Source organism: Mandrillus leucophaeus, unplaced genomic scaffold (genome assembly GCF_000951045.1).
Source record: "Mandrillus leucophaeus isolate KB7577 unplaced genomic scaffold, Mleu.le_1.0 Scaffold390, whole genome shotgun sequence".
NCBI classification, from domain to species: Eukaryota; Metazoa; Chordata; class Mammalia; order Primates; family Cercopithecidae; genus Mandrillus; species Mandrillus leucophaeus.
In genome coordinates this window covers 236,804-264,186 of record NW_012104143.1, presented here as the reverse complement: position 1 = coordinate 264,186, position 27,383 = coordinate 236,804, and the positions used below count along the sequence as shown (strand labels likewise).

The window sequence follows — 27,383 nt, the reverse complement described above, 5'->3', positions numbered from 1 at the left end:
GTATTATGTCAGCAGTTTTCAAACTTGGTCTCAGGATTGCCTAATACTCTCAAATGTTATTGAGGATCCCCAGAGAGCTTTGGTTTAGGTAGGTTCTATCAAATGTTTTCTATATAGTAACTTTTAAACTAAGACATTCTTAAAATGTTTATTAATTCACTTAAAAACAGTCATAGTACCTATTACTTGTGTATATAAAATGTATCTATGAAAAATATGCAAATTTTCCCCAACAAAAACACATTTAGGGAGAAGAGAGGCACCGTTTTACATTTTTCACAAATCTCTGTAACACCTGGCTTAATAGAAGACAGCTAGATTCTCACATTTGCTTCTGATTTCTGTTGCAGTATCACGTGTTATGTAGCTTCTGGAAAGCTCCACTGTACACTCATAAGAGAGTAAACAAGAAAGGAAAATAGCGTCTTTATATTATGGTGAAAATAGTTTGTCATTAAAGATCCCCTGAGAAGGCCTCAGGGACCCCCAACAGTTCCCAGACCACATTTTAAGAACCACTTTACTAAATCACCATCGCAAGCATTAATTCTGTTTTAAAAAATTATACCTAATATTTATTAAGTTCTAGATATTAAACTAAGTGTTTTTACATGTGTTGACTTTAATTCTCATGACAGCCTCATTAGGTTGGGTACGCATTATTGTCCCCATTTTACAGGGAAGGAAACTGAGGCAGACAAAGGTAGGCACTGTGCCCTGGGCCACACAGTGAGCAAAGGGCGGGGTCCAGATTTCAACCCACTGTGCCTCAACACCCTGCCTTTCCAAAAAGACTCAGACCTGCTCATCAGGTCACAAGGCGCTGGCTTGAAATATCATCCTGCTGCCACTTGAGTGCTTAATATACATCAAGCCTCTCTCCCAATGTTGTTTTGTTAAATAGCATTATATGTGTGTGACATATTAGTTAATCCCCACCTTACCTTTGCAAAGTAGGTCTTCTTACCCCCTTCTTTTGTAGATGAGAAAAATGAGGCTCTGAGAGGTTAAATCTCTTGTCCTCCATCTCAGAGTTAAGAAGCAGAGACCGGATTCCAACTCAGCCCTATCAGTCTCCCTCCTTCCCATCTCAGCCTGTCCTGTGTTTTGCATCCCGTTAACATGATGCTACATTGCAAAGGGCTTTTTACTTAGGGTTCTGTTACAGCAGGGCCTGCCCGTGTCCAGCGTGGTCCACGGGTTTCTAAGTGCTGGCCAGCCCAGCCACCTTTTGTGCATGCAAATGAGCTGGGCAAGGGGCCTCTGTTAGGTCTATTTGCATTGGCAGCCTGGGTAATTGCATGTCCTAATTGGTACAGCCACGCACGCTGCGCTTCCACCATTTGCCTACCCTGGCACGGAGGTCTTTTTGGAAGCAGGTGCGGATCTCTCCCCGTTTGTCCCTCCCAGTGGCCTTGGTAGCCTTGGTGATTGGAACGAAGCCTCGGACACTGAGTTCAACAGCAAACAACTACCCAGCCGGCTGTGCGTGCACATGGCACAAAAGGAAGCCGTAAACTGGTCACGATGAGCGGGTGGGACGGACGCCCTCATGTCTGAGCAGTGCACCTGGCTGGGGTTTCCCTTTGGCCCTGTCCCTATTCCTAATCGCTGTGGAGAGGCTGTGGGGTATTGAAAGGCATGACCTCTGGACCTAGGCAGCCTGGGCTCAAATCCTGGCTCCTCTGTTTCCTAGGTGTGTGGATTTAGTCACTTAACCTCCTTGTACCTTAATGTTCCAATCTGAAAAATGGGTAGAAAATATAGCATCTTCTTTATCAGCTCATCATGGAGATGAGTCAGTGCATGCAACAGGCTTGGAATGGAACCTAAGACATACATGTTTCTTAAGCACTTAGCACATGTCAGGCATTATCTTCTATGCTTGATCAATTCAGTCCCTGGGAGGTAAGTGCCATCTTCGGCTCCTTGGGATGGATGAGGAAACTCAGGCAAAGAGAGGAGAAATGTTCTGTCCCAGCTTGAAGAACCCCAGCAAATGAAAAAGGGAGGAGTCAAGCTCACTTCTTCCTGAATCCATACCTCTGAATCTCAGTGTGCTACTATAGACGATGATGGAGGGATAGGGCTGGGAGGAGACGGGATATCCTTTGGAGCTTCCGTCTTTTCCTCAGTTCCTGGTCTCTTAAGGTCCATCGGACTGTTTTTTTAATGAGCTGAAGGGGCAGAATTTGTTCATTGCATACATTGATTAATGACTAACTCAGAATGGTTAGTAACACACATTCGGGACACATCATTTTACAGATAAGAAAATTGGACACCAGCTAATGCAATACTAATACGCAGGTCTTCCCCATCCCTGCCTGGTGCTCTTTCTACATAAACAATAAGAGCAAAGGTTTATCTCTTAAGTGGATAGTTTAAAAATCACAGCAACCCACCCCCACCCCTCAGAAATGGGAGCAAGGAGCCGGGATTCAGTAGACTAAGTATAGATTCATCCTGAACCAAGAGAACCTGGGAAAAATGGAAACAGACCCACGTGTCTTTGCAACAGCAGCGTGGGTCAGGTAACCTGCCTCTCGGAGCCATATTGTTTAGCATATTTCTACCTGATTGAAATTGGCTCTAAACATGCCCAAGGTTGAATGGAAACGGAGGACGTTATTGCATTTAATTATTTCTCCAGAATAAAAATGGATTCTAGCAGCAGCTTAGAGGTAAGGCAACAGCAGAGCAATTAGAGTTTTGGAGCTTGCACGCAAACATTTGAATGTGCAATCATTGTAATAAGTACATTAAAATAAAGTAAGTCAAAGGGTTGCATTGGCATAAACAACTCAAGGTGAGAGAGTTGGATTGATTAAGAGTAGAGAAGATGACGCCAGTTGATCACAGTTGAGAAATAATAACCAATCTGTCCTTTAGGCGGAGACTGTCAGGGGAGAGAGAGTGTTAATTGGTAGAGATACCCAGTCTGGTTTGCTGCTCATTCTTCTTCCGGCTTTGTGTGGTGCACATGGTCTAGTAGTTTTACATACACTCTTCCTCATTGAATTACCCAAGAGGTGAGGCACTGTTTGTTGGTTTGTTTTGAGACAGAGTCTCGCTCTGTCACCCAGGCTGCAGTGCAGTGGCACGATCTCAGCTCACTACAGTCTTCGCCTCCTGGGTTCAAGCAATTCTCCTGCCTCAGCCTCCTGAGTAGCTGGGACTACAGGCGCCCGCCACCACGCACGGCTGATTTTTTGTATTTTTAGTAGAGGCGGGGTTTCACAGTGTTAGTCAGGATGGTCTCGATCTCCTGACCTCATGATCTGACCACCTCAGCCTCCCAAAGTGCTGGGATTACAGGCATGAGCCACCGTGCCTGGCCTGAGGTGAGTATTATTATCATCTCCATGGATACCAAGGGGTTATCATCCCAATGTTTTAAATGAGGAAACTGAGACACAGAGAGTTTGAGTCACTTCATTACTAGCAGCATGGACTCGGTCAAGTTACTTAACCTCTCTCTGTGTTAGTCTCCTCCCCTTAAGGAGGACTAATACTGTCTGCTTCGAAGAGTTTTCGAGAAGATTCAAAGGACACAGATCATGGGCCGCTTTGGTGCTGGCCATATGATGGTTGTTTTCTATGGGTCTGCCTGGAGATCTCCCAAGATTGGTTTTGTAAAGGGAAGGGATCCTGGGTTTGGCTTTCTGGATCTTGAGTCTCCACAGAAAGGACAGAAAAGCCAAAATCTGTTCACCTCTTGGCAGTCAGATGAAGAGTTAGGGGGAACATGAAGTGATATGTCGCGTCCATCCTCGGATGGACAAAGAAAATGTGGCATGTACATACAATGGATATTAGCCTTCAAAAAGAACATCCTGCAACATGCAGCAACATGGATGAACTCTGAGGACATTATGCTAACTGAAATAAACCAGTCACAGAAGGACAGATAGCACATGTATTTATTCTGCTTCTATCAGCTGTCGAAAATAGTCAGAATCCTGGAACTGGAGAGTGAAATAGTGGTTGCCAGGGGTTGGGGGATTGGGGAGGAGAATGGGGAGTTGCTGATGGACAGGCATAACGTCTCAATCATGCATGCATAATGAAGAAACCATAGAGATCTGCTGTGCAGTACTGTAGTCAACAATATCATAGTGCATGCAACAATATACAATTTGCTGTATGTTGCGTATAGTACTATATTGTTGACTATAGTTGCATAGTAAAATAAAGTGTTTAAATAGTAAATTAAAAAATGAGCTGGGCACGGTGGCTCACACCTGTAATCCCAGCACTTTTGGAGGCCAATGTGGGTGGATCACCTGAGGTCAGGAGTTCGAGACCAGCCTGGCCAATGTGGTGAAACTGCATCTCTACTAAAAATACAAAAATTAGCCGGGCGTGGTGGCTGGTGCCTGTAATCCCAGCTACTCGGGAGGCTGAGGCAGGAGAATTGCTTGAACCCGGGAGGCAGAGGTTGCCGTGAGCCAAGATCACACCATTACACTCCAGTCTAGGTGACAAGAGTGAAACTCCATCTCAAAAAAAAGAAAAGAAAAAAAAGAATTGGAGGGGGAAAGCTAGAGAGAACTCCAGCAGTCACTATAGAAAATGGCAGTGACTCCGAGGGACAGGAATTCTCAGGCCTCCAGTTCTTGCTGACTGTGCCTCTCTCTGACTTTTCTGGGAGCTATCTAATATCTGTGAGCTCTTCATTCCAGAAGACAAAATATTTTCCTTCCCTCTTATACTCAAATCTTTTTATTTTCCGTGGCTGCTGAGTAGCATCTGGGGCCAGGCAGAAGTTCACAGGGCCACCACAAGCTAATCATGGCCATTGTATTGGCCTCTCTTGAATAGATAGCGGGTATTAATCATGAGTCCCTTTAGAATCAATGATGGTGCCTCTTCCTGGTATTACACATTAGCCAGAGGAAATGGCCATTCTCTGATTGTCAGATTAGCATCATTGACCATGGGGGGTGGAGGGAGATGATCGCAGTGCTTTCTGTCTGGTTTTGCTTGGCGAAGTTCAGCCAGAAAGTGATGGAGAACAGAAGCTTTTCAAATGGGGGTTTGTGGAGGTTTTCTCTTGTGTGGCGGGGAACCTTGCTGATAATAAGGAAAGAGAAGAGCCCAAGAATAACACTTAGGATATGTCTGAAGAGAGAAAATGAACATGTCCATTAGGGCAGTAGCTCTTCTGGCTTACTCCCTGCCCTTTAGACATTTCTAGAAGCTTCTAGAAAATGGGCTTAGGGACAGAATTTAAATTTATGTTCTTGGAGCATGGGAGTCGTCAAATAGGTTTTTCTGTCTGTTGGAGGGAGAAAAAAATTGACTCCTGTACCTAAGTCAGCTCAAAGGAAGAAAGGAGATCAGGTTGGCTCCTGGATTAATCAGGATGAGTTAGACCATGCTACAGTAACACAGATCCCCCAAATCTCTGTGACTCAAAGCAGCAGGGGTCAGTTTCTGCACCATGAGGGTTGGTGGAGTCTCTGCTCCACATGGGCCTCACTCAGGGATGCATGACCTCCACCAGCAGGTGGGTGGCTGGATATTGTGGTATCCAGGGAATGACACCTTATGGGTTCCAGTCACTGCTCTTGGTCATACCGTGTTTCTTGTCTGTACCTAATGTGCAAGGGATAGGGACTTGCAATCCTAACACGTACCTAGAAGGAATGGAACTGAAATGGTTTTTCATAGCTTTATTGAATGCCACCCCTGCCCATCAGCTTTATCCCGACAGATGCTAATATGAGCAAAGAGGGTGATTCCCATTCCACTGCAGGGAGCTCAATGCTTCTCGATTTACCTCTCAGCAAAACACAAGAGGCGTGATACAATAGCAGGTTTTAGAATCAGGCAGATGCAAGTTCACCACCTCCCCAAGATGAATTTGTGCAAATGACTTAACATCCCCAACCTTATTTTCCACCCTTTTCTGTCAGTGCCTACGTTGGAACTTGTTTCCAGGAGTTAAGTGAGATACTCCATCTATGAGCTTAGCGTGGCACCTAGCACGTGATCCATATTGAAGAATGTATCACAACCAGCGTTGGCTCCTCGTTCTATAAAATGGCAAAGCGAATACATCCAATTGTCAGTACCCTATTAAGTAATACCTGTGAATAACTTACTATGGTGCCTGGCTGGTGGTAAGAGCTCAGAAAATGTGTCTGAGAGGCTGCTTGGGACTCTTCAAGGGCCTCTGGATAGAAAAACAGGAAAAGAGGAACATCAGCAGTGTTTGTTTAGGTTACAAGAATAAAGATGTAGTCTAGGTACCCACTGAAGGGGATTTTTTGTAGGTCTCTGTGGGAGAATAAGACAGACCAGAAGCAGAAGGCCCTCACTTATAGATCTGGATGTAAAAGCAGTTCCTGTGTACGACCAGTAGCCACCCTGTGACCCAATATGGGACGGATCAGCTCTTTTTTTTCTTGGATCTCTTTCCTTCTTCCTGCCTTGTTAACCTCCCAGCTCCTGCAGCCTCAAACTCCACGTGCTTTGTGGCTGCTGCTTACTGTCTCCCTGTGACTTTCTGCAACACAGTAGGCCACTGGCCGGCCTGAAGATTGCAATTTGGAGGTCACACACCTAGAGCAGATTCATTTAACTGGGTGGGAGGGGCCAGATCTTGCAGTTCAGTGTCAGCTTGCAGTGCTTAAGGGTTTTGGGTGGTGGGTGTAATAAGGATCATACAATTTCTTGGAAGTGGATAGTGTCCCTGGTAGCCCAGAGTGTGGAGTCTGTGATCTGTCTGGTTTGAATTCCAGCTTCACCACCAACTAGGTGGGTGACCCTGGGCAAGTCACTTGTTCATGCGTGCTTAGTTCCCCATCTGGAAAATGAAAGTCATAGCCATACTCAGCCTTCAGAGTGGCCACAAGGTGTCTTAGTGTCAGAGCCTCCACCAAATAGGAGAAGTTCGTGCTTACAGCTAAGAGCAATGGAGCAGAGGCTAGAGGGGCATCTGTTTTGTTTTTTGTTGTTGTTTGTTTTTTTGTTTTGTTTTGTTTTTCTTTGAGACACAATTTAACTCTCACCCAAGCTGGAATACATTGGTGCAATCTCAGCTCACTGCAACCTCTGCCTCACAGGTTCAAGCAATTCTCCTGCCTCAGCCTCCCGAGTAGCTGGGACTACAGGCGCTGGCCACCACACCCAGCTAATTTTTGTATTATTAGTAGAGACAGGGTTTTGCCATGTTGGCCAGGCTGGTCTCGAGCTCCTGACCTCAAGTGATCCACCTGCCTCGGCCTCCCAAAGTGCTGGGATTACAGGTGTGAGCCACCACACCCGGTCCTAGGGGCACCTTCTTCTCCAGGCCATCACTAAGTCATATATGGATGGTGAGGACAGAAACAGTTAACCAAGTCCAAGAGGAGGAAGCCTTTTAACTCACACTCCAGCAGAGCAGGGGTCTGTGTACATTTTCTTAAAGGGTAGAAATATTTTAGAAATATTTTAGGATAGAAATATTTTAGGCTTTTCAGACCAGACAGTTTCTGTTGCAACTATTCACTCTGCTATTGTATCAGGAAGCAGCCATAGACAATACACAAATGGACAGATGTGGCTGTGTCTTAATAAAACTTTATTTATAAAAAACACGGGCAGTTGTTTGCTGACCTGCTGGGGTGGGAGCCTTGCTGAGGGTCAGCTGCTCTTGGCTACCACTGCAGTTCTGCTGGTCAGGCCCTGACGCCTTTTTCCTTGGGAACTGGTAAAAGGCATATTTCAGCCTTCCTTAAAAGGAAATCTAGCAGGGATGCTGCTCATTGCCCCTGTGTTTCCATAGCAACAAGGGCAGGTGTATGGAGCCATTACTGTTCTGTGTGGTTTTAGAGGTCAAGGGGCCATGTTCTAGGACACTGGATACGCTTTCAGATTAAGGCCTTGGGAATGAGCTTCAAGCAGAAGCAGCATGTTGCAGAAACAATTCGGGGCATTGGTTGAATGATGCATTTGATCATTCAACTGATCAAAGTAACCAGGACCCATTTACCCATAGAGGAGCTGAGTTTGGGGTCCAGCCCTTCTAGAAACATCCATGCCACGCGTGGTCTCCAGAATGACTCCTGATCTTTGCCTCGACCCCAAGTGACTTCATCAGTTCTGTTCCACATACACACATGAAGAGCCAAACTCAAGCACAAGAGTGTCACAAGTTTGCATTGCTCTAGGACTTAGCGTAAGGTTTATCCTGCAAGGGCTGCATTCCTCTTTAAAAAAAAAAAAAAAAAAAGCCGCTGGTTTCTTTCCCACAGAATTTACAACGGCTCGGTCTGATTTCTCTTATGGGCATAGATATATGAGCATGTCCCAAAGGCAATGGAATGTATATAATATCCTACCAATATTTTTCCCTTTATAACTTTATTATATCATTTCCAGCCCTTAAGTAAACCATCACAGCACTTTCAGCTGGAATTTAAACAGGACGCTGGAACAAAATGTTTGTTACCCAGTGGCAAAACAATTAAGGAGAGAAACTGACTTGAAAAGGTGTGGTTAATAAGAAGCATTGAGAATCGTAGTCATGGCCCTTTACAGCTTGAAAAGCCTTTGTTTCTGGTTGGAACATCTCGTATTTCCAGATGGGGAAACTGAGGTCCAGAGAGAAACATCTTACCAGAGGTTAAACCAGTAGCAAAAGTAGGATGTGAAACTATGGCCCAGGCTTCCATGTGCGTATGACTCACTCTCCTAAGGCCAGTCTGCTTAGTGTGATCGCTCAGTCAAGTTTCTCTTCTCTTTCTCTCCCCTCTTCTCCAGGACGGCTACTTTTCTCACCGGCCAAAAGAGAAAGTGCGAACAGACAGCAACAACGAGAACTCTGTCCCCAAAGACTTTGAGAATGTCGACAACAGCAACTTTGCACCCAGGACTCAAAAGCAGAAGCACCAGCCTGAGTTGGCGAAGAAGCCACCGAGTAGACAGAAGGAGCTTTTGAAAAGGAAGCTGGAACAGCAGGAAAAAGGAAAAGGACATGCATTCCCTGGGAAAGGCCCCGGTGAGGTGCTGCCTCCCGGGGACAGAGCCGCAGCCAACAGCAGCCGTGGGAAAGATGTGTCCAGACTGCCTCATGCCAGGAAAACTGGGGGCAGCTCCCCCGAGACGAAGTATGACCAGCCCCCCAAGTGTGACATCTCGGGCAAGGAGGCCATCTCTGCCCTGTCCCGTGCTAAGTCCAAGCACTGCCGCCAGGAGATTGGGGAGACCTACTGCCGCCACAAGTTAGGACTGCTGATGCCTGAGAAGGTGACTCGGTTCTGCCCCCTGGAGGGTAAGTTCCAGCCCCAGTGGCTCAGAGAGAGATCTCCTGGCCACTTCCTCCTCCTGCCCAGCCCCATTCTGCTCACCTTCTCAGAGCTCCTGAGAGAGGCTGCCCTGCTTTCCAAACCCCGGATGAGCACGCGAGATCTGATGTGTTCTAGTACTCCCTGAATGCTGAAGTCTTGTATCAGAAAAATTTTGTAAAATCAGATTACCTTTTGTAGGTGCTTTAACCCATTGCGTTTATGGCAAAGGATGAAATTAGAGTGAAATGGGGAGCTGATGTGACGTTTGCAGGAGCCAAGGGAGCTGTATTGATATGGTTTGGTTTCTCTTTCAGCAGAATACTGGGATAAGAATTGACATGAATATACTGTAAGTGATTATGATTTGAGAGGTTTCTAATTGGTTGCATTAACTTCAGAGGCTCTGTCCATTTTTCTTTATTGAAAATTTCTTTCCCTCTTCTTTTTCTTCCTCATTTGCTTTCTATTTCCCTTTTTCTTTCCTTCCCATTCCTTTATTTTCATTCTCCTTTTACGTCACTTCCTTTATTTTCTTCCTGTTTTCTTTCTTCCTTTCCTTTTCTTCCTTCTCTCTTCTCATTCCTTTCCTTATTTTCCTCTCTTCCACCTTCTTTCTTTCCTATTTCTTTTCTTCCTTATTTTAATTTTCTCTCCTTTCTTTTCTTCCTATTTTCTTTCTTCCCTTATTACATTCCTTCCTGCTTTTTTCCCTCTTCTTTCCTAATTTTTCTCTCCTTCTTCCCCTCCCTCCCTCCCTCCCTCCCTTCCTCCATTCCTTCCTTCCACGTTTCCTTGCTCTTTCCTTTTCCCCTCCCTCTTTCCCCTCACTGGCACTCTTCTATGTGCTGATGACCTGGTGATAAACCAGCTCTCTTGCTGAGACATAGGGAGGGATCAGAGCTCTGATCCAGAAATTCACAGGCAGAGTGGAGGGGCCCTCTGAAGATGGGGAGACCAGTTTCACTAGCACATGTGTAATCATGCCATTGATGTATATTTCTTGGTGGTGATCTTCCCCTTCTCTAGTGCCCTTGGAAGGGGAATGACAGCAGCCGCAGGTGGCTAGTGAGGTTTCGCTGCGTGCTGGACACCGCACCAGGCTCTGTGCAGTCAGTTTGTTAATGACATCCACCACTCTGTGAGGCTGATGCTGATGTCATGAGCCCAATTTTTTTCATATGAGAGATGTAAAATGCCTCTCCCAAGGTCACATGGCCTTTAAGTGACCTTACAAGCTTACTGTTATGGCAGGAAATTTCAGACCCACTCCGAGTAGACAGAACCCCAATGTACCCATGACCCAGCCACGTGGTCGCTGGTCATTGACTCGTGGTCACTGTTGTTTAGGGCATGCCCCCTTCCCTCCCGCTAGCCCCTGCCACCTTAGCTTACGATAATCCAGCCTCTGGGAACACTCTCAAATTTTATTTTTTCCTTGAAGAAGATCTTCGCAAAACGTTTGTGAATTTGTTTGCTCAGTGGTTTTCTCTGTGGAGAGGGTAACAGCATCCAAAAGGCACCTTCCCACAAAGAGTCGGGGCCACTAGCAACAAACAGAGAGGAATGCATTTGAAATAAACGGGTGTGGATTTCATTCAAGCTCAGCTACCAGCTAATAGGGAGAGTCGTTTCTGCTCTCAGGTCCTGGATTTCTTATCTGTTCAGGGAGCAGCTTGTATTCTAGGGGTCTTTTTGCTCCACCATCCCTGGGCGCCTACTTCACTATTGACTCCTGGCCATCCCTCCTTCTCATTGGGCCACACTGCAAAGTCAGCCCAGCTGTCCCTCACAAAGTGGCCAGAGGTTCACAATACTCCCTTGTTGCTTCTAAATCCAAATGCCAACACCTGCTTTTGTTATCACCGAAGGTAAAAGACCGTTAAATGAGCATGGAGGCCAGCAAGGAGGCAACAGAGAGCTCTGGGGGCTCCAGTGGGGTTGGGGGCATGTCAGAGTCAAGCTAGATGGAGTTTGGGGAGGTGTCAGGGTCAACAGATACAGCTGGAAGGGATCCACTGAGGTGCTGCTCAATGTCAAGGCATAAAGTCAGAGAATCAAGCCAGCTGCAGAACTGGGGAGTAAGAGCTTTCCGTTCCCCCAGCATTGGTGCATCCAGGAGCTACACAAGGCTTTGCCTGGTGTCCTCCTGAGAAGGCGGATACTCAGTTCATACAACTCTCTTGATGCAGAAAGGAAGTGCAACACGAGAATGGCTCCCCAGAAAAGTAGCCTAGAAAGATCTCTTAGAGAACTCTTCATTCGATTCCCTGGACAGAGAAGGACATGAGGCTCATAGAGGGGAAGAGACCTATGCCAGGTCACCCAGTTCATTAGAGGTGGTTTTCATTTTAAATATGTGCCTCTGTGTTTAGCACTGGTCACAGAATAGAGGATTTAGATCAGATAGGAGGTGGCCATATACACTAAGTACACAGAAAGAGGGCTGGATGGACAGACAGCAAACCTTCCTTGTGGGCCCTATCTACAGGGATGGGGTGGCAGCAGGGACAGCTTTAACAAGTGCATCTATATTATTTTAGTTTCTAGTAGCAAGCGTGTGTCTATGCAGTACTTTTGTTTTATATCTGGTTTTGTGTGTGTGTGTGTGTGTGTGTGTGTGTTTTGTTGTTGTTGTTTTTGACAGTCTCACTCTGTCGCCCAGGCTGGAGCGCAGTGGCACCATCTTAGATCACTGCAACCTTCACCTCTCAGGTTCAGGTGATTCTCCTGCCTCTGCCTCCCGAGTAGCTGAGATTATAGGTGCCTGCCACCACACCTGGATAATTGTTGTATTTTTAGTAGAGGTGGGTTTTCACCATATTGGCCACGTTGATCTCAAACTCCTGACCTCAAATGATCCACACACCTCGGCCTCCCAGAGTAGCTGGGATTACAGGCCTGGACCACAGTGCCTGGCCTACACAATACTTTCAAATGGAAAGATTTAGAAAGGAAAGCTTCCTTTCTCCCTTGCAGTTTCAGCCTTGTCTAAGTGGTCCAGGTGGTTCCTGTCTGTATTCTTGATTAGCTTTGGCACATAGAGTGTAGCAATAATTAAGTGGAGTGCAGCGTTTCCAGAATCTTTTGTTAACCTGTGCCTGGCGGAGAAGTTTTGGAGGCCTGAGTTGAATGCCATTCCATGAGGATAATATTGAGCTCTTTCTGTATATCAGGGATAGCACGTTTGTTCTGGGAAGGGCCAGATCTTAAGTATTTGAAGATTTGGGGGCCAGTCTTCGTCACAGCTATTCAAGTCTGCCGTCCGTCATAGGGCAGAAGCAGCCAGAGACCACACATACACAAATGCGCTATGTTCCCATTAAACCTAACTCATAGAAATAGGCCAGCCGGGCGTGGTGGTTCACGCCTGTAACCCCAGCACTTTGGGAAACTGAGGCAGACAGCTCATTTGAGGTCAGGAGTTCGAGACCAACCTGGCCAACATGGCGAAACCTCACCTCTACTGAAAATACAAAAAAATTAGCTGGATATGGTGTCGTGCACCTGTCATCCCAGCTACTCTGGAAGCTGAGGCAGGAGAATTGCTTGAACCCGAAGGACAGAGATTGCAGTGAGCTGAGATCGTGCCACTGCACTCCAGCCTGGGAGACAGAGCAAGACTCCATCTCAAAAAAGAAAGAAAGAAAAACAAAGAATAGGCCGTGGGCCAGATTTGGCCCTTAGGCTTTAGTTTTCTTATCCCTGCAAAATGCTATTACTGTCTATAGTTGGCTCTTGAAGAATTCTGGGGTTACAGGTGCCAACCTCCTTGCAGTCAAAACCTAGAGCACAACTTTTGACTCCCCCAGAACCTTAACTGATAATAGCCTACCACTGACTGAAAACTTCCTGGTAGCATAAACAGTTGATAAACACACATTTTATATGTTACTTGCATTATATACTGTCTAGGCCAGGCACTGTGGCTCATGCCTATAATCCCAGCACTTTGGGAGGCCGAGGCAGGTGGATCATCCGAGGTCATCAGTTCAAGACCAGCCTGGGCAACATGCTAAAACCCTGTCTCTACTGAAAATACAAAAATTAGCCAGGTGGGGTGGTGCATGCCTGTAATCCCAGCTACTCGGGAGGCTGAGGCAGGAGAATCGCTTAAGCTCGGGAGGTGGAGGCTGCAGTGAGCTGAGATTGTGCCACTGCACTGCAGCCTGGGCAATAGAGCGAGACTCTGTCAAAAAAAATATATAAATAAATAAATGTAAGTAAGCTAGAGAAAAGAAGTTAAGAAAATCATAAGGAGGAGAAAGTATGTTTACTGTTCACTAAGTGGGAGTGGATCATCATAAAGGCCTTCATCCTTGTCTTTATGTTGAGTTGAGGAGGAGGAGGAGAAGGAGGAGAGGTTGGTATTATTGCTGTCTCAGGGATGGCAGGAGGGAAGAAAATCTGTGTATAAATGGACCCGTGGAGTTCAAACCTGTGTTGTTCAAGGGTCATCTGTGCTAATGTATGCAAGACTGCCTTATCACACTGTATCCCCACACCAGCCCTACAGGCTAAGTCTATCGTGAACCCTTTTTGTCAGTGAGGAAATTGAGGCTCAAGGAAGGGGAGTCCTTGGCGAGAAACACATGGCCAGCAGATGACAGAGCTGGTATTGGAACTCATGTTACAGAACCTGCATCCTTTTCCATAAGCCTGTCCCTCTTGGGGAGGCAAAAGGGTGACTTTATCTCAAATTGTCAAGCCCCAAAGCTGTTCTTCCACCTGTAGGCGTTCTCTCTCTCTCTCCCTGGTGCCAGTAGAGTGAGTTGCAAGGGAGAAGGCAGGGCATTATTGGGAAACAAGGGGGGCTGGTGCTGTCTGTGGTTAAGAGCCTGGGGTGGTGGAGCCAGACCACTTGGATCCGAATCCCAGATGTCCCGTGCACAAGCTGTAGGACTTCAGACAAGTTGCTTGACCTCTCTGTGCCTCGGTTGCTCCGTCTGTAAAGGGGAGATGAGCATCATCACACTTAGCTTAGAGGGTTTCCAAGGACCTAGTTCACAGCTGAGAACTGTGCCTGGTAGTGCTAGTGTACATTGCATCCCTATTTGCTTTATGACTGCTCCACAATTGTTCAGAAAAATCAAAACCTCGGCATCTTAGGCCAGGGGTTCCTGCACTTCTCCTGGTCATGCTGAGGTTATCTCCGAATGGCTTTGCAGTGTGAGTTTGCTGGGGATGGTCCTGAGGCCTTTGCTGCACTGGCCAGGATGATACACCCTCCCAGGACCTGTGAGCTGGTTAATAAGATTGGCATTTAAAAGCCATTGCACACCCAGCCTCAGCGACGCTTTAATTTACTACACCACAGACTCCCCCTTTTGCAATAAATTTACTGTGAATAGACTAATTGCAAAATAACCCTAATTGGGTAGTTATCAATGAACAACTTCCCATGGAACAAAACGGCTTACAATTAATAGCATTTAAGCCATAAACTATTCTTCTGCAGAAAGCTAAGATGTAATTACACCCCATACGGAGATCGTGTTCCCTTTCTGGAAACCATGACACCCGGATTTCCCTCTGCTTAGGAGGGATTTGAGCTTCAGCCCAGTGGTCCTTTTATTTCTTTGCTAAATGTGGAGACGGAGACAGGGGTGGAGGGAAATTTAATATATGAGTAACTATTCATATACATATGTGCGTACACACAGATGGATGCCCTGTGTTTCTCATTTTGCTTAACGCAACATCACCCAAACTGCAGCCAAGAGTATGCCGGAAGTTGAATATAATTAAGGAAACAATTCCTCATGGCTGCAAGTCTGAAACATTCAGGGGAAGAGAAATAGATTTTAAATGTTGACTTTGGTAAAGGGCCTCCACTCCTCCCATCCCTCGCGCTGTCTGTTCCCTCACGCCACCACCACTAGGGAAAATGTCGAGTCCAGAAGCTTAGGAGATGGTTTGCTTTCTGTGAGGCATTCCTTGCTCTCGTGACTTTTCTCCTTTGCTCTCCAAAGAAGAGGGATTTAGAAGGAAGCCCTAGCTCCATCCCTTTTCAGGGACATCCCTGTCCACTGGCAGCCATGCAGAGGGAGATGCAGTGAGGTTTGGGGAGGGGGCTCTGCTGCATCAGCCCCCAGGGATGTCCTCAGAGAAACTTGTTTCTAGCTACACACCCTAGGGTCTCTGGTTATTCAACTGGAGTCCCTGGTGTTTCAGGGGAATGAACCAGGTCGGATTGAAGGGCAAGGACAGCTTGGACAAGGGGGTTTAATTCCTGGCTCTGCCATTACTCATGACAGGACCCTAACCTCTCAGTGACTCGGTTTCCACAGTAAAATGGACACAAAAACTCATCTTCTGTCTTTATAGGGTGGTTGGCTGAAATGAGACAACGCATATAAAATGCTGAGTGCATTGGGGAAGTTAAGTGGATGTGCTTGGCTTGTTAGTATTACCGCAATTACTTTCTTTTTCTTTCTTTTTTTCCGCAATTACTTTTGCATCAACCTAATAGTGGTGATGGGGGAGTTGTATAAATGAAGGGGCGACAAGAAGAGGAAAGGAGAGGAAAGGGTTGCTTTGACGGTGTCAGCCATTGCTCAGCCACATCTTGCTGGGTCTGCTCTTCAGACACAGCCCCAGTAGCTTCCAGTCCTCCCCAGCCCCCTCCCTGTCCCCGCAACTCCCACTCACCCCACTTTGGCTGTTACCTCTTGCCTCTCGAGATCCCATCCTGAATGCGCTTCCTCTGGGAAGCCTTCCAGGACCACCTCTTCCCCAGAAGCCCTGGTCCAGGGAACACACGGATCCTGGGTGAAGGGCGTACCTCTGCCCCTTTCATTGTCAAAGCGCCAGCTGACAGGTGACACAGCTTTTTCTGCCTCGTTACATTTTGAACACTTGCATGTCAGCAAGCGCCCTCCGTGCAGTGGCGCTCACGGCCACCAGCTACCCTGTGTCTTGAGTTAAAATGTCCCAAGGAAGGCCCTGCTGGCTCCTTGGGTTGCTTCTGCATTTCTTCACCCTTGCTGGGTCTTGTTAAGACACCACATAGATGCTGTAAGTGACCTGTGGGTCTGCAGTCTAGACATCTGGGTGGAGAATTAGAAATGAAAAATGTGAGAAGTTCCAGGGACGGTGATTGGCTGGGAGCAGGGTGGGCTGGACTTGAGCGGGGAACCCAGGTCTGGGCATCTGAGTGAAGGTGGCAGTTCTCCAATGGGTGATGGGCAAAGGAAGTTGCACATGGCTGGGGAACCTGGCGCAGTTGATAGGGATGAAGATGAACAGAAGGGGATTCTTTGTGGCAGCAACAAACTGCCTTTACCCATCAGTCTTTGCAGGAATGGATTTTTGGAATGGGGATGTTTGGGGGAAGGCTGGCCACTCGCTGCAGAGACAGACTGGCAGGTGGTACTGCCAGCTGCTTAAGGGCAGTCTCTTCTATATCCCTCCTGTCCTGGGGGCGGTGGGGTAACTACACAGCATGAGTAGCCAGCTTCTAGAAAGCGTGACTGACAGCCGCAATGGAGGGAAAATAGAACTGGGGGTGTCACAAGTGGCCCCAGGTAAGTACCTCAGTTTCCCCATTTGTCAGCCAGAGATACTAGTTTCTCCCAGGTCCTTTGCTGTATCACCAGTGATAAGAAAATGAGGGAATAACTGCGAAAAGTTAAAAGGTACCACGCTAATGAGAGCGATGTGATGAAGCCACTGACCCGGAACAGCTTGGCCAAGTGGGTGGGGAGGAGCTATTCACCTCTACTGTTGTAGCGTGAAAGCTGCCATAAACAACGCATCAACAAATGACCATCGTGGACATGCCTCAGTGAAAGTCATTTATGGTGACCGAAATGTGGGTTTCACATAATTTTTACTTTCCCAAGGCCACCCTTGCAGTTCCAACTGGGCCCTTTGGCATCTCCTTCTGGGGAGCCCAGGAAGGAAGAGGTATCCAGTAACAGTTCACTGGAGTTGGACAAAACTAGTCCCAAAGGTCTTCCTTGGGCTTGCTAGGGAAAGGCAAGAGACTGGCAAATCCAGAGAAAATCAGCAGACCCATTCATTGGTCAGCCACCACGTTCAAGGCTGTGCTCCAGGACAGGGCCTCACACACACGGTTTCTGTAAAAGGCCAGATCATCAATATTTGGGACTTTATACAATGCATGGTCTCTGTCTCAGCTATTCAGCTCTACTGTTGTAGCGTGAAAGCTGCCATAAGCACACATCAACAAATGACCATCGTGGGCATGCTTCAGTTAAAGTCATTTATGGTCCCCGAAATGTGAGTGTCACATAATTTTCACTTGTTGTGAAATGCTGTTCTACTTCTGATTTGTTTTCTACCCACTTAAGAATGTAAAAACCATTCTTAGCTCAAGGGCCATGCCAAAATAGACAGCTACTGGCTGTGGTTTACCAATCCTTGTTCTAGGACCTGGGGTTAGAGCAGTGAACAAGAGCAGAGAACACCTCGTCCCACTTGGGTACCATGTCCATTGGTTCTGGGAATCAATTGTGCATCTAGATGACTGTACCCTCAGGAAGCTTCTACCTGAATAGGGGAGACCAGAGGTGACAAGTGAATAGTCACACCTGCAATCTAATGTCTGGATATGACTCAAATGATTTATTTGAAGACATAGAGCAGGGTGAGAGGACAGGTGAGGTGGGGACCATTTAGATAGGTGCCTACAGGCCATGGGTGGTGGCTCACACCTGTAATCTCAGCACTTTGGGAGGCCAAGGTGGGTGGAGTGCTTGAGGCCGGGAGTTCGAGACCAGCCTGGCCAACATGGAGAAACACCATCTCTACTAAAACAAAACAAAACAAAACAGAAGTTAGGCAGGTGTGGTGGTGCGTGTCTAATCCCAGCTACTCAAGAGACTGAGGCATGAGAATCACTTCAACCCAGGAGGTGGAGGCTGCAGTGAGCTGAGATCACACCATGCACTCCAACCTGGGTGGCACAGCAAGACTTTATCTCAAAACAAACAAACAAAAAAACTACTTAGATGCATAGAGAAGGAACAGAAGTAGATTTGGTCTCATTGTGGAAGAACTTACTAAGAATTAAACTGCTCGCAAATGGAACAGTTCCTAGTCTTTCTTTGGATATGCTGAGTTCATTTATTCATTTAATATTTATCGAGAGGCTACTTTGTGCCAGACATTAGTTTAGATGGTGGGAAAAGACATGCCAAGGGCCTGATCATACTCATCTTTGACTCTCTCATGCTTGGTATATCATAAGCCTCTGTCTTGCCCTCACTGGGAAAGAAGATAACGTGGTTGCTTTTAGCCTCAGTGGCTCAACCTCCCTTCATCCTGGGGTCTCTACAGAGGCCTGTGTGCACCAAGCAAAGTGATGGAAATGGGCATCTAGAGTCTCGGTGGAGGTGGTGTTCTGAGCATGGCACCTGCCACCTGGGACCTGAAACTGTCTCCAGCTCCCTTCAGTATACCCTCATTCAACAACTAGTCATCGAGCATTCCCTGTCTGTGCCAGGAACTAGTTTGGATGGATTCATTTGAGAGGAAAGCAGACAGAATCCCTGTCCTCAGGGAGCTTGCAGCCTGTTTAAGGTGGGTAGTGAAACACAGGGACAAATGATCATTAAAATGTGCATGTAGGCCAGGTGCGGTGGCTCATGCCTGTCATCCCAGCACTGTAGGAGGCAGGTGGATCTTGAGGTCAGGAGTTTGATACCAGCCTAGCCAACATGGTGAAACCCCCTCTCTACTAAAAATACAAAAATTAGCTGTGTCACAGCTACTCAGGAGGCTGAGGCGTGAGAATCACTTTAGCTCAGGAGAAGGAGCTTGCAGTGAGCTGAGGCTGCACCATTGCACTCCAGCCTGGATGACAGAGTGAGACTCCATCTAAAAAAAAAAATTCGCGTGTAGAATTGCAACAGCAATTCTGGGGAGATGCACAGTTGTGTTTTATCATTGAGCTAAGAGATGAAGGGTGGTAAAAGTTAACTAGAGGAAAGACTGAAGGGGAACATTCCAGGTCAAGGGAGCATCGTGTGCAAAGGCCTTCGGGTAGGAACAGGTGTTGCTAGTTTAAAACACTCTCAAGACCAACAGGGGACCTCTGGCTATAAGCAAAAAGGTTAATCTGCTCATAGGCCAAGTTGTAATCCTAAAAGTGCTGGATTTAGAGGATCTGTGTGTTTGCTTTGAGCAAGGAGAATGGAAGTAGAGGCATCTCTCAGTACTGAACTGAAATTGCCAGAGACCTGAGGGGAAGGTAGGCCCCCCTGTATTAGTCTATTCTCATGCTGCTGATAAAGACTTACCTGAGACTGGGTAATTTATAAAGAAAAATATGTTTAATGGACTCACAGTTCCATGTGGCTGGGGAGGCCTCAAAATCATGGTGGAAGGCAAAATCTTAGATTGTGGCAGGCAAGAGAAAGAGCTTGTGCACGGGAACTCCTCTTTATAAAACCATCAGATCTCATGAGACTTATTCACTATCACGAGAACAGCAAGGGAAAAACTCGCCTCCATGATTCAATTACCTCCCACCAGGTTCCTCCCACAACACATGGGAATTATGGGAGCTACCATTTAAGATTTAGGTGGGGACACAGCCAACCATATCAGCCCCAAAAATAGGGCTCTGACTGGCTGAGACTGGGGGGGGGGCAGGTCTCACATCCTCTCTCCACAGAATTATGCTGCTTCCACTTTTGAGCCCTGAATAAGAGGTCATGTTGGAACAGGAAAACAGTCCCTGCCCCCAAGTTCTTAGCCCTGGACTTAGGGTACACATCCTTGGGAGGTCCTGCCTCCTGTTACATTGTTGTTTCTCATGACAGCCAAGCCATGGAAGGAAATCCTCAGTGCCTCCAGCAATGGCATAGACTCAGTGTCCTAGGTTGTTTCACTGTCATTGAGCTGACACTGGATTAGAAGAAGCCTTTGAACCAGACTCAACTCAAAAGACTCATGGCCCCTCTGCCACTTGATCGGCTGTAAAAGCCTTGAACAAGGCACTTGTGTTCTCTGAGCCTCACGTCTTTCCTATAAAACAGATTGCACAAGTGCCTCCTCTGCCTCCTCAGGTTGCTGAATAAAATACTGTATTTGAGTGTACTTTCATTATTCCATCGGTCTAGCCAGTAAATATTTACCAAGCACCTGTTACAAGTCAGCAATAGGCCACCTCTCGATTGGCAGCTCTTGTGGTTCTGGAAGCCTGCAGGTGGGCATGGGAGACTTGCTTCCGTGGCAGGGTGGTTTGTGATGCTTTCTTGGCGTTCCATGAATTCTTGCCCAGTAGCTGCCTCAGAACAAGGCAGAGAATAGAGATTTGAAGAGCGCACAGAATTCTTGCACCAGGAGAGGCTTGCTCCCTTGGGCACAACTGATTGTGTGTCTGCCACCCAGGGCCCCCAAAACAGACTTTCTCCAAGAAGGAAGGAACCCAGACGTGGCCAATGAAAGAAAGAAAGAAAGAAAGAGAGAGAGAGAGAAAGAAAGAAAAGTAAGAAAGCCTTAGAGTGAAAGGACTAGCTATCTCTCCTTTCTGTGTAAGTCAACAAAACTAGCTCTCCTTTTCTCCTCAGATTATTTGGCAGTCCAGAGCTGGGATTTCGTATCAATGCCGCTTCCTCCTGGAAGCCTTCTGTGATGCTGTCTCCCCACACTGCACCTCTCAAAGTCTGTGTGAGGTGTTCAAGCTGCGTGCCCCCAAACCACCTTGCCTGTTCCCTGCTGGGGCACATGTCACAGGGTAGCGTGGTTGCTAGAGTCCTCCATGGCCCACACTGAGCCACAAGGGCTGAGTCCCCTTCATGCTCTTGGGGACCCTGAGTTGAGACCGGCTGCTATAGCGGATCGTGAGTCTCCACCATTGGATCTCCAGCCCCTGCCTGCACGGGGCTAGGACATGAGAACCCACATTTCTTAGGCACTTCCTGAATGCCAGGTGTGGAGGCAAGCACTTTTCATGTGAGATCTCATCGCGACTCCTGCACGGCCCCGGAGAAAGGATGTTCTCTAGTCCCGTTGAACAGATGAAGAAATTGAGCCTCAGAGAGGTTAAGTAGCTTGCACAGGGTCACATTTGCAAGTGACAGACCTTGGACTCAAACCCAGTTCTGCCTAACGTCAAAACCCACGCCTTAGCTTGTCTGCTCTGCGGTACCCTTAGTAAATGTGGAATCAGATGTGTTAAATGACTGATCTAGCTTCTCCAGAGATAAAGGAAAATGCACTGCATGTTAGTCAACACCTTTCTCTAGCTATTGATATTTGTTATTCACCTTCTCTGCAGCCAGAAAAAACAGGGAGCTAAGGTCTCTGTACAAGAAGCTGCTCTTAAATAATAACGCTTAACCTCTACGTAGGGATTATTAAATGCCAAGGGCTATCCTAAGAAGGTTTAGCTACATTAACTCATTTATTCCTCATTAACAACTTTGTATTCAAGGAAGTTGAGATACACAGAGAGAGAAAACTTACCCAGATTTACACATTTCACCAGTAGCAGAGCCAGGCTCTGAGCTCAGAGACTTTGGTTCCAGTGGCATGGCAAGGGCCTTAACCACTGCACTTTAGTGTCTGTAGGAGCAGCTGCATTCAGGCTGAAGCAAGCCCTTTGCAGCTTTCATTTCCTCCTTTTGCTCAATCTGTCTGTTGTAAAGAGACCCACACAGTCAGATAATTCACCTGTTTTTGGAGGGGGGCGCTGATCCCATCCAAGACACTAAGGACTTGTGTTTGAAGTCAGTTCATTGCCTGGGGTGAGAAATAGCCAGCCGCGGTTACCTCCCATTTCTCTGCCAGTTTCTAGTTGCTGTGGTATATTTGTGTTAGTGTAAAAATGACAAAGCAATAATTTTTCATTGTATCCTTCAGTCACCCATGAGAGATTGGATTTAGGTCACAATTTATTACCCCGTGGAATTGAATTCAATTTTTAACACCATGTCAGCCATTCTGGTATTAGAGCCTTTTAATGGCTGTGAAATTTATACAATGATAAGGTAATTTAAAACATATGTAGGAAGAACATCAGACAAATTGATGTGTATAGAACCCTGTGGTAAAAATTGAATAGGAGATAAACACGGAAAATGGTGATTGATTAAGAGACGGTTGAAATAGTGCTTGCTTTGATAAACTCTTAATGGCGAAATTAGTAAACTAATTTATTCTTTGCAATTTTGAGGAGGGTTTATGTTGCCCTAAATCAGAATCGAGGCTGAGCCACAAAGCGCAAATTAATAGCTCACCTCCAAGTGTGGCATGGATAGAGTGAGAAACCTTTCAGAGGAACTGGGAGGCTGCCAAGAGCCAGTCCCCTGTGACGTTTCCAGCGACCAAAGCGAAAAGATGGTGAGAAGGCAGAGAAAGGAGAATTCTCTTCACAATTTGTAAGAACTTGCCCAAATAATGCAGAAAGAATGTTTGTTAAAATCTAATTCCTCAAGTCAAGACTGTATACATTCTCATTATTTTAAAAAACTGAAACATTGCAGATAAGGGGAAAATCCATCTTGATCCGTCAGTCCCATCTGAGCAGTGGCACTTGTGTGTACATTTTTGTTTTTCTTTAGATATCTAAACTCAACACATGTCAAAAAAAGAAAGAGTGTGGTTTTGTGACAGGGGAATCATAAATCATATGAAACTGATGTATAAATCTGAAACTTGTAAAAATATATTAATAGTATCTGACTGTGGGATGAAAGAATTCACAAGTCACATGATTTTTTTTTTTTTTTTTTTTTGCACATGTCTAGGTCTGAAATCTGTTTCCTTGCCTGGTGCTAGAGACCTAAGTTATTTCTTTATAGTCGCTGACCATATTACTCTGTGTATGGATACACCACAGTGTAATTGATCATTCCCCTATTGAGGGACATTTAGGTCGTGGCCAGTTTTTTACTATACTAAGTGACTGTTTTCTCAGATCTCTCAAAGATGTACATAACTAGTACCATTCTGGATACATCAGAGAAAAGCTAATTTGATATCTACAGTGGATGCCCCAGGGCGTTCGAGCTGAATTCTCTTGGGGACCCTGAGTTGAGACTGGGTGCTACAGAGCATGCTGAGAAATGGTATTGGCAGGTCAAACAGCTTGCCCATTTTAAATTTTAATAGACAGCATCAAACTGCCCTGTAAAAAGCCTGTACTGGTTATAACAGCATATCCTGTATTGGTCACCAACAGGACCTTGGCAGCTTCTAAAACATCCTCATTGTCCATCCTGCATTCTGCCTGGGATCCCTCTTCGGGTTTCACGTTAGTAACATCTCTCGTGCCTAGTCCTACGAGATCCCAGCAATTGTCTTTTGTGGTCAAAGACAGTGCTTGCCAGGCATGCCTGGGCTTGTGTTGGAAACAGAGCCCCTGGGCCCCACCCCCAGGGATTCTGACCCAGGTCAAGGACAGAATCTGAGAAGTGATACTTCTGCCAGAGGCTGCTGACTCTCCAGAACCACACTTTGAGAAGCCCAGACCTGAGAGAACATCCTGTCCCCCCCAGTTCTGCCCTTTCCCTGATTCAGTGGTTTGCAGCCAGGGCCACTGAGCCCCTCGGGACGTCTGGCCTTGCCTAGAGACATTTGGTTGTCTCAACTGGGAAAGGGGGTAGTACTGGCATCTAATGCATAGCGACCAGGGATACAGCTCAGCATCCTACAAAGGACAGTCCCACAATAATTTTTCAGTCCAAAATGTCCCTGGTGCCATGGCCAAGCACGGTGGGAGACCCGCACATCTGCTTCCTCTCCATGGGGCAAGTTCACGTTCGATATGGACACATTGGCATCCACAGTCTCACTCCTGGGCGTGAAAAGCCTCCCCCTCGCCCCTCTGACTTTCTCAGCCCTTGATGACTCTTAGCCCTCTGAAGACCCCTCTCCGCAGCCTGAAGAGCCCATAATGAGACACCTCATATCAATTGTTGGCTGTTGCCACACCTTGTGCTAAGCACATAGTACTGTGCTTAGCCGTGAAAGCTTGAGTCGGTTGGCCTGGGTTTGAATTTTGGCTGTGCCCCTCCCTCACTCTGGGACCTTGTGCAAGGGACTTCACTGCTCTGTTGCCTGATCTTTAATCTATAAAATGGGGATGATGATTGACATCTGGTTTGCCCAGGACAATCCCCTTCTGTGCCTGCCGTCCTGGTATAGTTAGTAATGGAACCCCTTTTCCTCTCAGGAGTCCTCTGGTCTCACTGTAACCTGACGAGGATTCTTCTATAGAGTGAGACTGGATGATTTGTTTCAGATAATTCATTTGACCTTTAGGGAGCCATGCATGGGTTTTGAGCAAGACAGTGCCGTGATCTCATTTAGACTTTAACAAAGGGATGGGCAAGCTTTTCATAAACCGACCATAATAAGTTATATGGTCACCCTAATGATGATGGTCTTAATAGTTCTCACCTTGTAGGGTTGTTGTGAGGATGGAATGAGATGATCTGTGTGAATTATTAAAGCAGAGGCTGTCTCTAGAAAGTGCTCAATAAAAGTTAACTCTTCTGGGTGCGTACCTAGAAGAATTGAAGGCAGAATCTTTTTAAAGAGACATTTGTACACCTTTGTTTATAGGAGCATTATTCGGAGTAGTCAAAAGGTGGAGGCAACACAAGTGTCCATGAACAGATGAAAGGATAAACAAAGTGTGGTCTACACATACAGCAGAATACTATCCAGCCTTAAAAAGGGAGAAAACCCTGTCACGTGCTGCAGCATGGATGCACCTGGAGGACTTCACGCTAAGTGAGATAAGCCAGTCACCATAGATCAGATACCATGTGATTCCCCCTTACACGAGGTATCTAGGGTAATTAAATTCCTAGAGACAGGAGTAGGATGATGGGTCCTAGGGGCTTGAGGGAGAGAGAAACGGGGATTTGTTTTTTAATGGCCATAGAATTTCAGTTCTGCACAATGAAAAAGTTGTAGACATTGGTTGCACAACAAAATGAATATACTTAACACTGTTGTACACTTAAAATGACTGAGATGTAAATTTTATGTGTATTTTACCATTTTTTAAAAATAGCTCTTCTGAAACATGCATTGCCTCATTTAAATCTTGCTCTAAATTGGTGAAGTAGGCTTCTTCATTCTCCCATTTCACAGATGAGGATTCTTCTGTAGAGTGAAGCTAGATGATTTGTTCCAGATGAGTCATTTGACCTTTACTCTAGGGTCATAGGGAGCCCTGGATGGGTCTTGAGCAAGATGGTGGCACAATCTGATTTACACTTTAACATAGGGATGGACAAACTTTCTGTAAAAGACTAGATAATAAATAGTTCAGGTTTTGCAGGGTAGGTCTCTGTCCTAACTACTCAACTCAATGTATAGACAGTGCATAAATGAATAGGCATGACTGTGCTCTGATAAAATGTTGTTTTCTAAATGGATGGCTGGATTTGGCCCAAGACCATAATTTGCCAATCCCTGCTCATACAGGTTGGCTGTGTCCCCATCCAAATCTCATCTTGAATTGTACTCCCACAATTCCCATGTGTCATGGGAGGAACCCAGTGGGAGGTAACTGAATCACAGGGGTGGGTGTCTTTCTTTTGCTGTTCTTGTGATGGTGAATAAGTCCCAGGAGATCTGATGGTTTCATAAAGAGGAGTTTCCCTGCACAAGTTCTCTCTTGCCTGCAGTCATGTAAGACTTGCCTTTCACCTTCTGCCATAATCATGAGGTCTTCCCCACCACATGGAACTGTGAGTCCATTAAATCTCTTTTTCTTTATAAATTACCCAGTCTCGAGTATGTCTCTATCAACAGTGTGAAAGACTAATACTCCTGCTTTGAAGAGCTCCCTGGCTGCTATCACCTTCCAGCTCTAGCATGTGGAGAAGACAATTCTAGAAGACAGGATAGTTAACTGCCTCTTCCCCACACTGTATCCCCTAAAAGTCAACCGTTTCATAACCTGGAAGTGAGTAGGAGACTCGTAAGGAAGCAGCAAGTTCCCAGGGGTGCCCCATCAGTTCCAACGTCGATGCTGCCCCTTTTCCTCCCTCTCCTCATGGTTGCATTGATCATGCAATCTCCAGAATTTTTTCGTTTTGCAAAACTGAAATTTCATGGCCATTAAGAAACAAATCTCCATGCACTCACGCACTTACACTGAAAGCTCCCAAGAAGGAGGGCCCTGGCAAGGTGACCTGGAGGCCCAGCGAAGCCACGGCAGTGGACCAGGCATGAAGGAACTGCAGTCTGTACTCCTGATGCTGGCTTGACAGCACTGTTTGTTTCAAGACTTTATTAGTATTGCATTGGGGGACCTGAAGAATTTAGAGGTGCTGTTGCCATTGCTTTCTCAGCCTAAACCTCAAAGGGCAATTAACCTGGTTATCCAGGCCTCCCTCCCTCCCCTTGTTGATTGTCATGAACACAGGAAATGCACTATTAGGTGCATGGAATGCTATCAAGGAATTTAACTGTAATTTAAAAGGCTCTATGGGGAGGACCCCAGTGGCTGATTAATAATGCATTTGTAGAGCAATAAAGACTCCAGCAGATCAGCGGAGCTCAGCCTCCAGACTTGACTTATGCGTCTGGAATCCTATGAGGTTTCTCTCCGGGCTGGCAGAGGGGTGTCTACACCAGTGTGCTCTGGCTCCAAAAACATGGAATAGGATCCTGTGAAATGTGGAATGCTGGAAATGGTCCTGTCCAGAAGGTCAAGGACATGGGATTCTAATCGTTGGAGTTCCGGAGTTGAGTCCTGGGTCTACCGACAGCTATGGGACATTGGGCATGTCACCTAAACCTCTGTGCGCCTCATTTTTCCCCATCTCTAAAATGAGTCTATCGGGTTCTCCTAAATGGAATGATGTGTAATATGTAAAAAAGTACCTGGTGCTTACAGAGTAGGTGCTGGTTCAGTACTAATTATCTTATTTACTGTCCTCATCATTAAGGAAAGCATTATTTCCTTCTGGAAGGCTCAGGCCACTGAGGCTGGTTCAGGGTTGGTCCTGAAGAGCTTGAAAAAGGTCAGTTCTTATTCTCACATCTCAACCAGAAGGAAGACCTTTCAGTTCTACATCCTGAATATCACTGTGGGTCCATTTCTCTCTCTTCTGCAACATCCCTGTCTTGTAGATTGTGGCAGCACATTTCTAACTTACCTGCTCATATCTG

General features: G+C 46.3%; 1 protein-coding gene across 1 annotated transcript in view; it reads left to right on the top strand.

Moving 5' to 3' along the window:
• The window catches only part of XYLT1 (xylosyltransferase I), a 197,955-nt gene that overhangs the window by 13,466 nt on the left and 157,106 nt on the right, over nucleotides 1-27,383 (top strand). Inside the window, exons 2-3 of the mRNA XM_011991189.1 lie at nucleotides 1,411-1,513; nucleotides 8,752-9,262. Coding sequence (XP_011846579.1) covers nucleotides 1,411-1,513; nucleotides 8,752-9,262 — 614 coding nt within the window. The remainder of the gene's footprint in view (nucleotides 1-1,410; nucleotides 1,514-8,751; nucleotides 9,263-27,383) is intronic.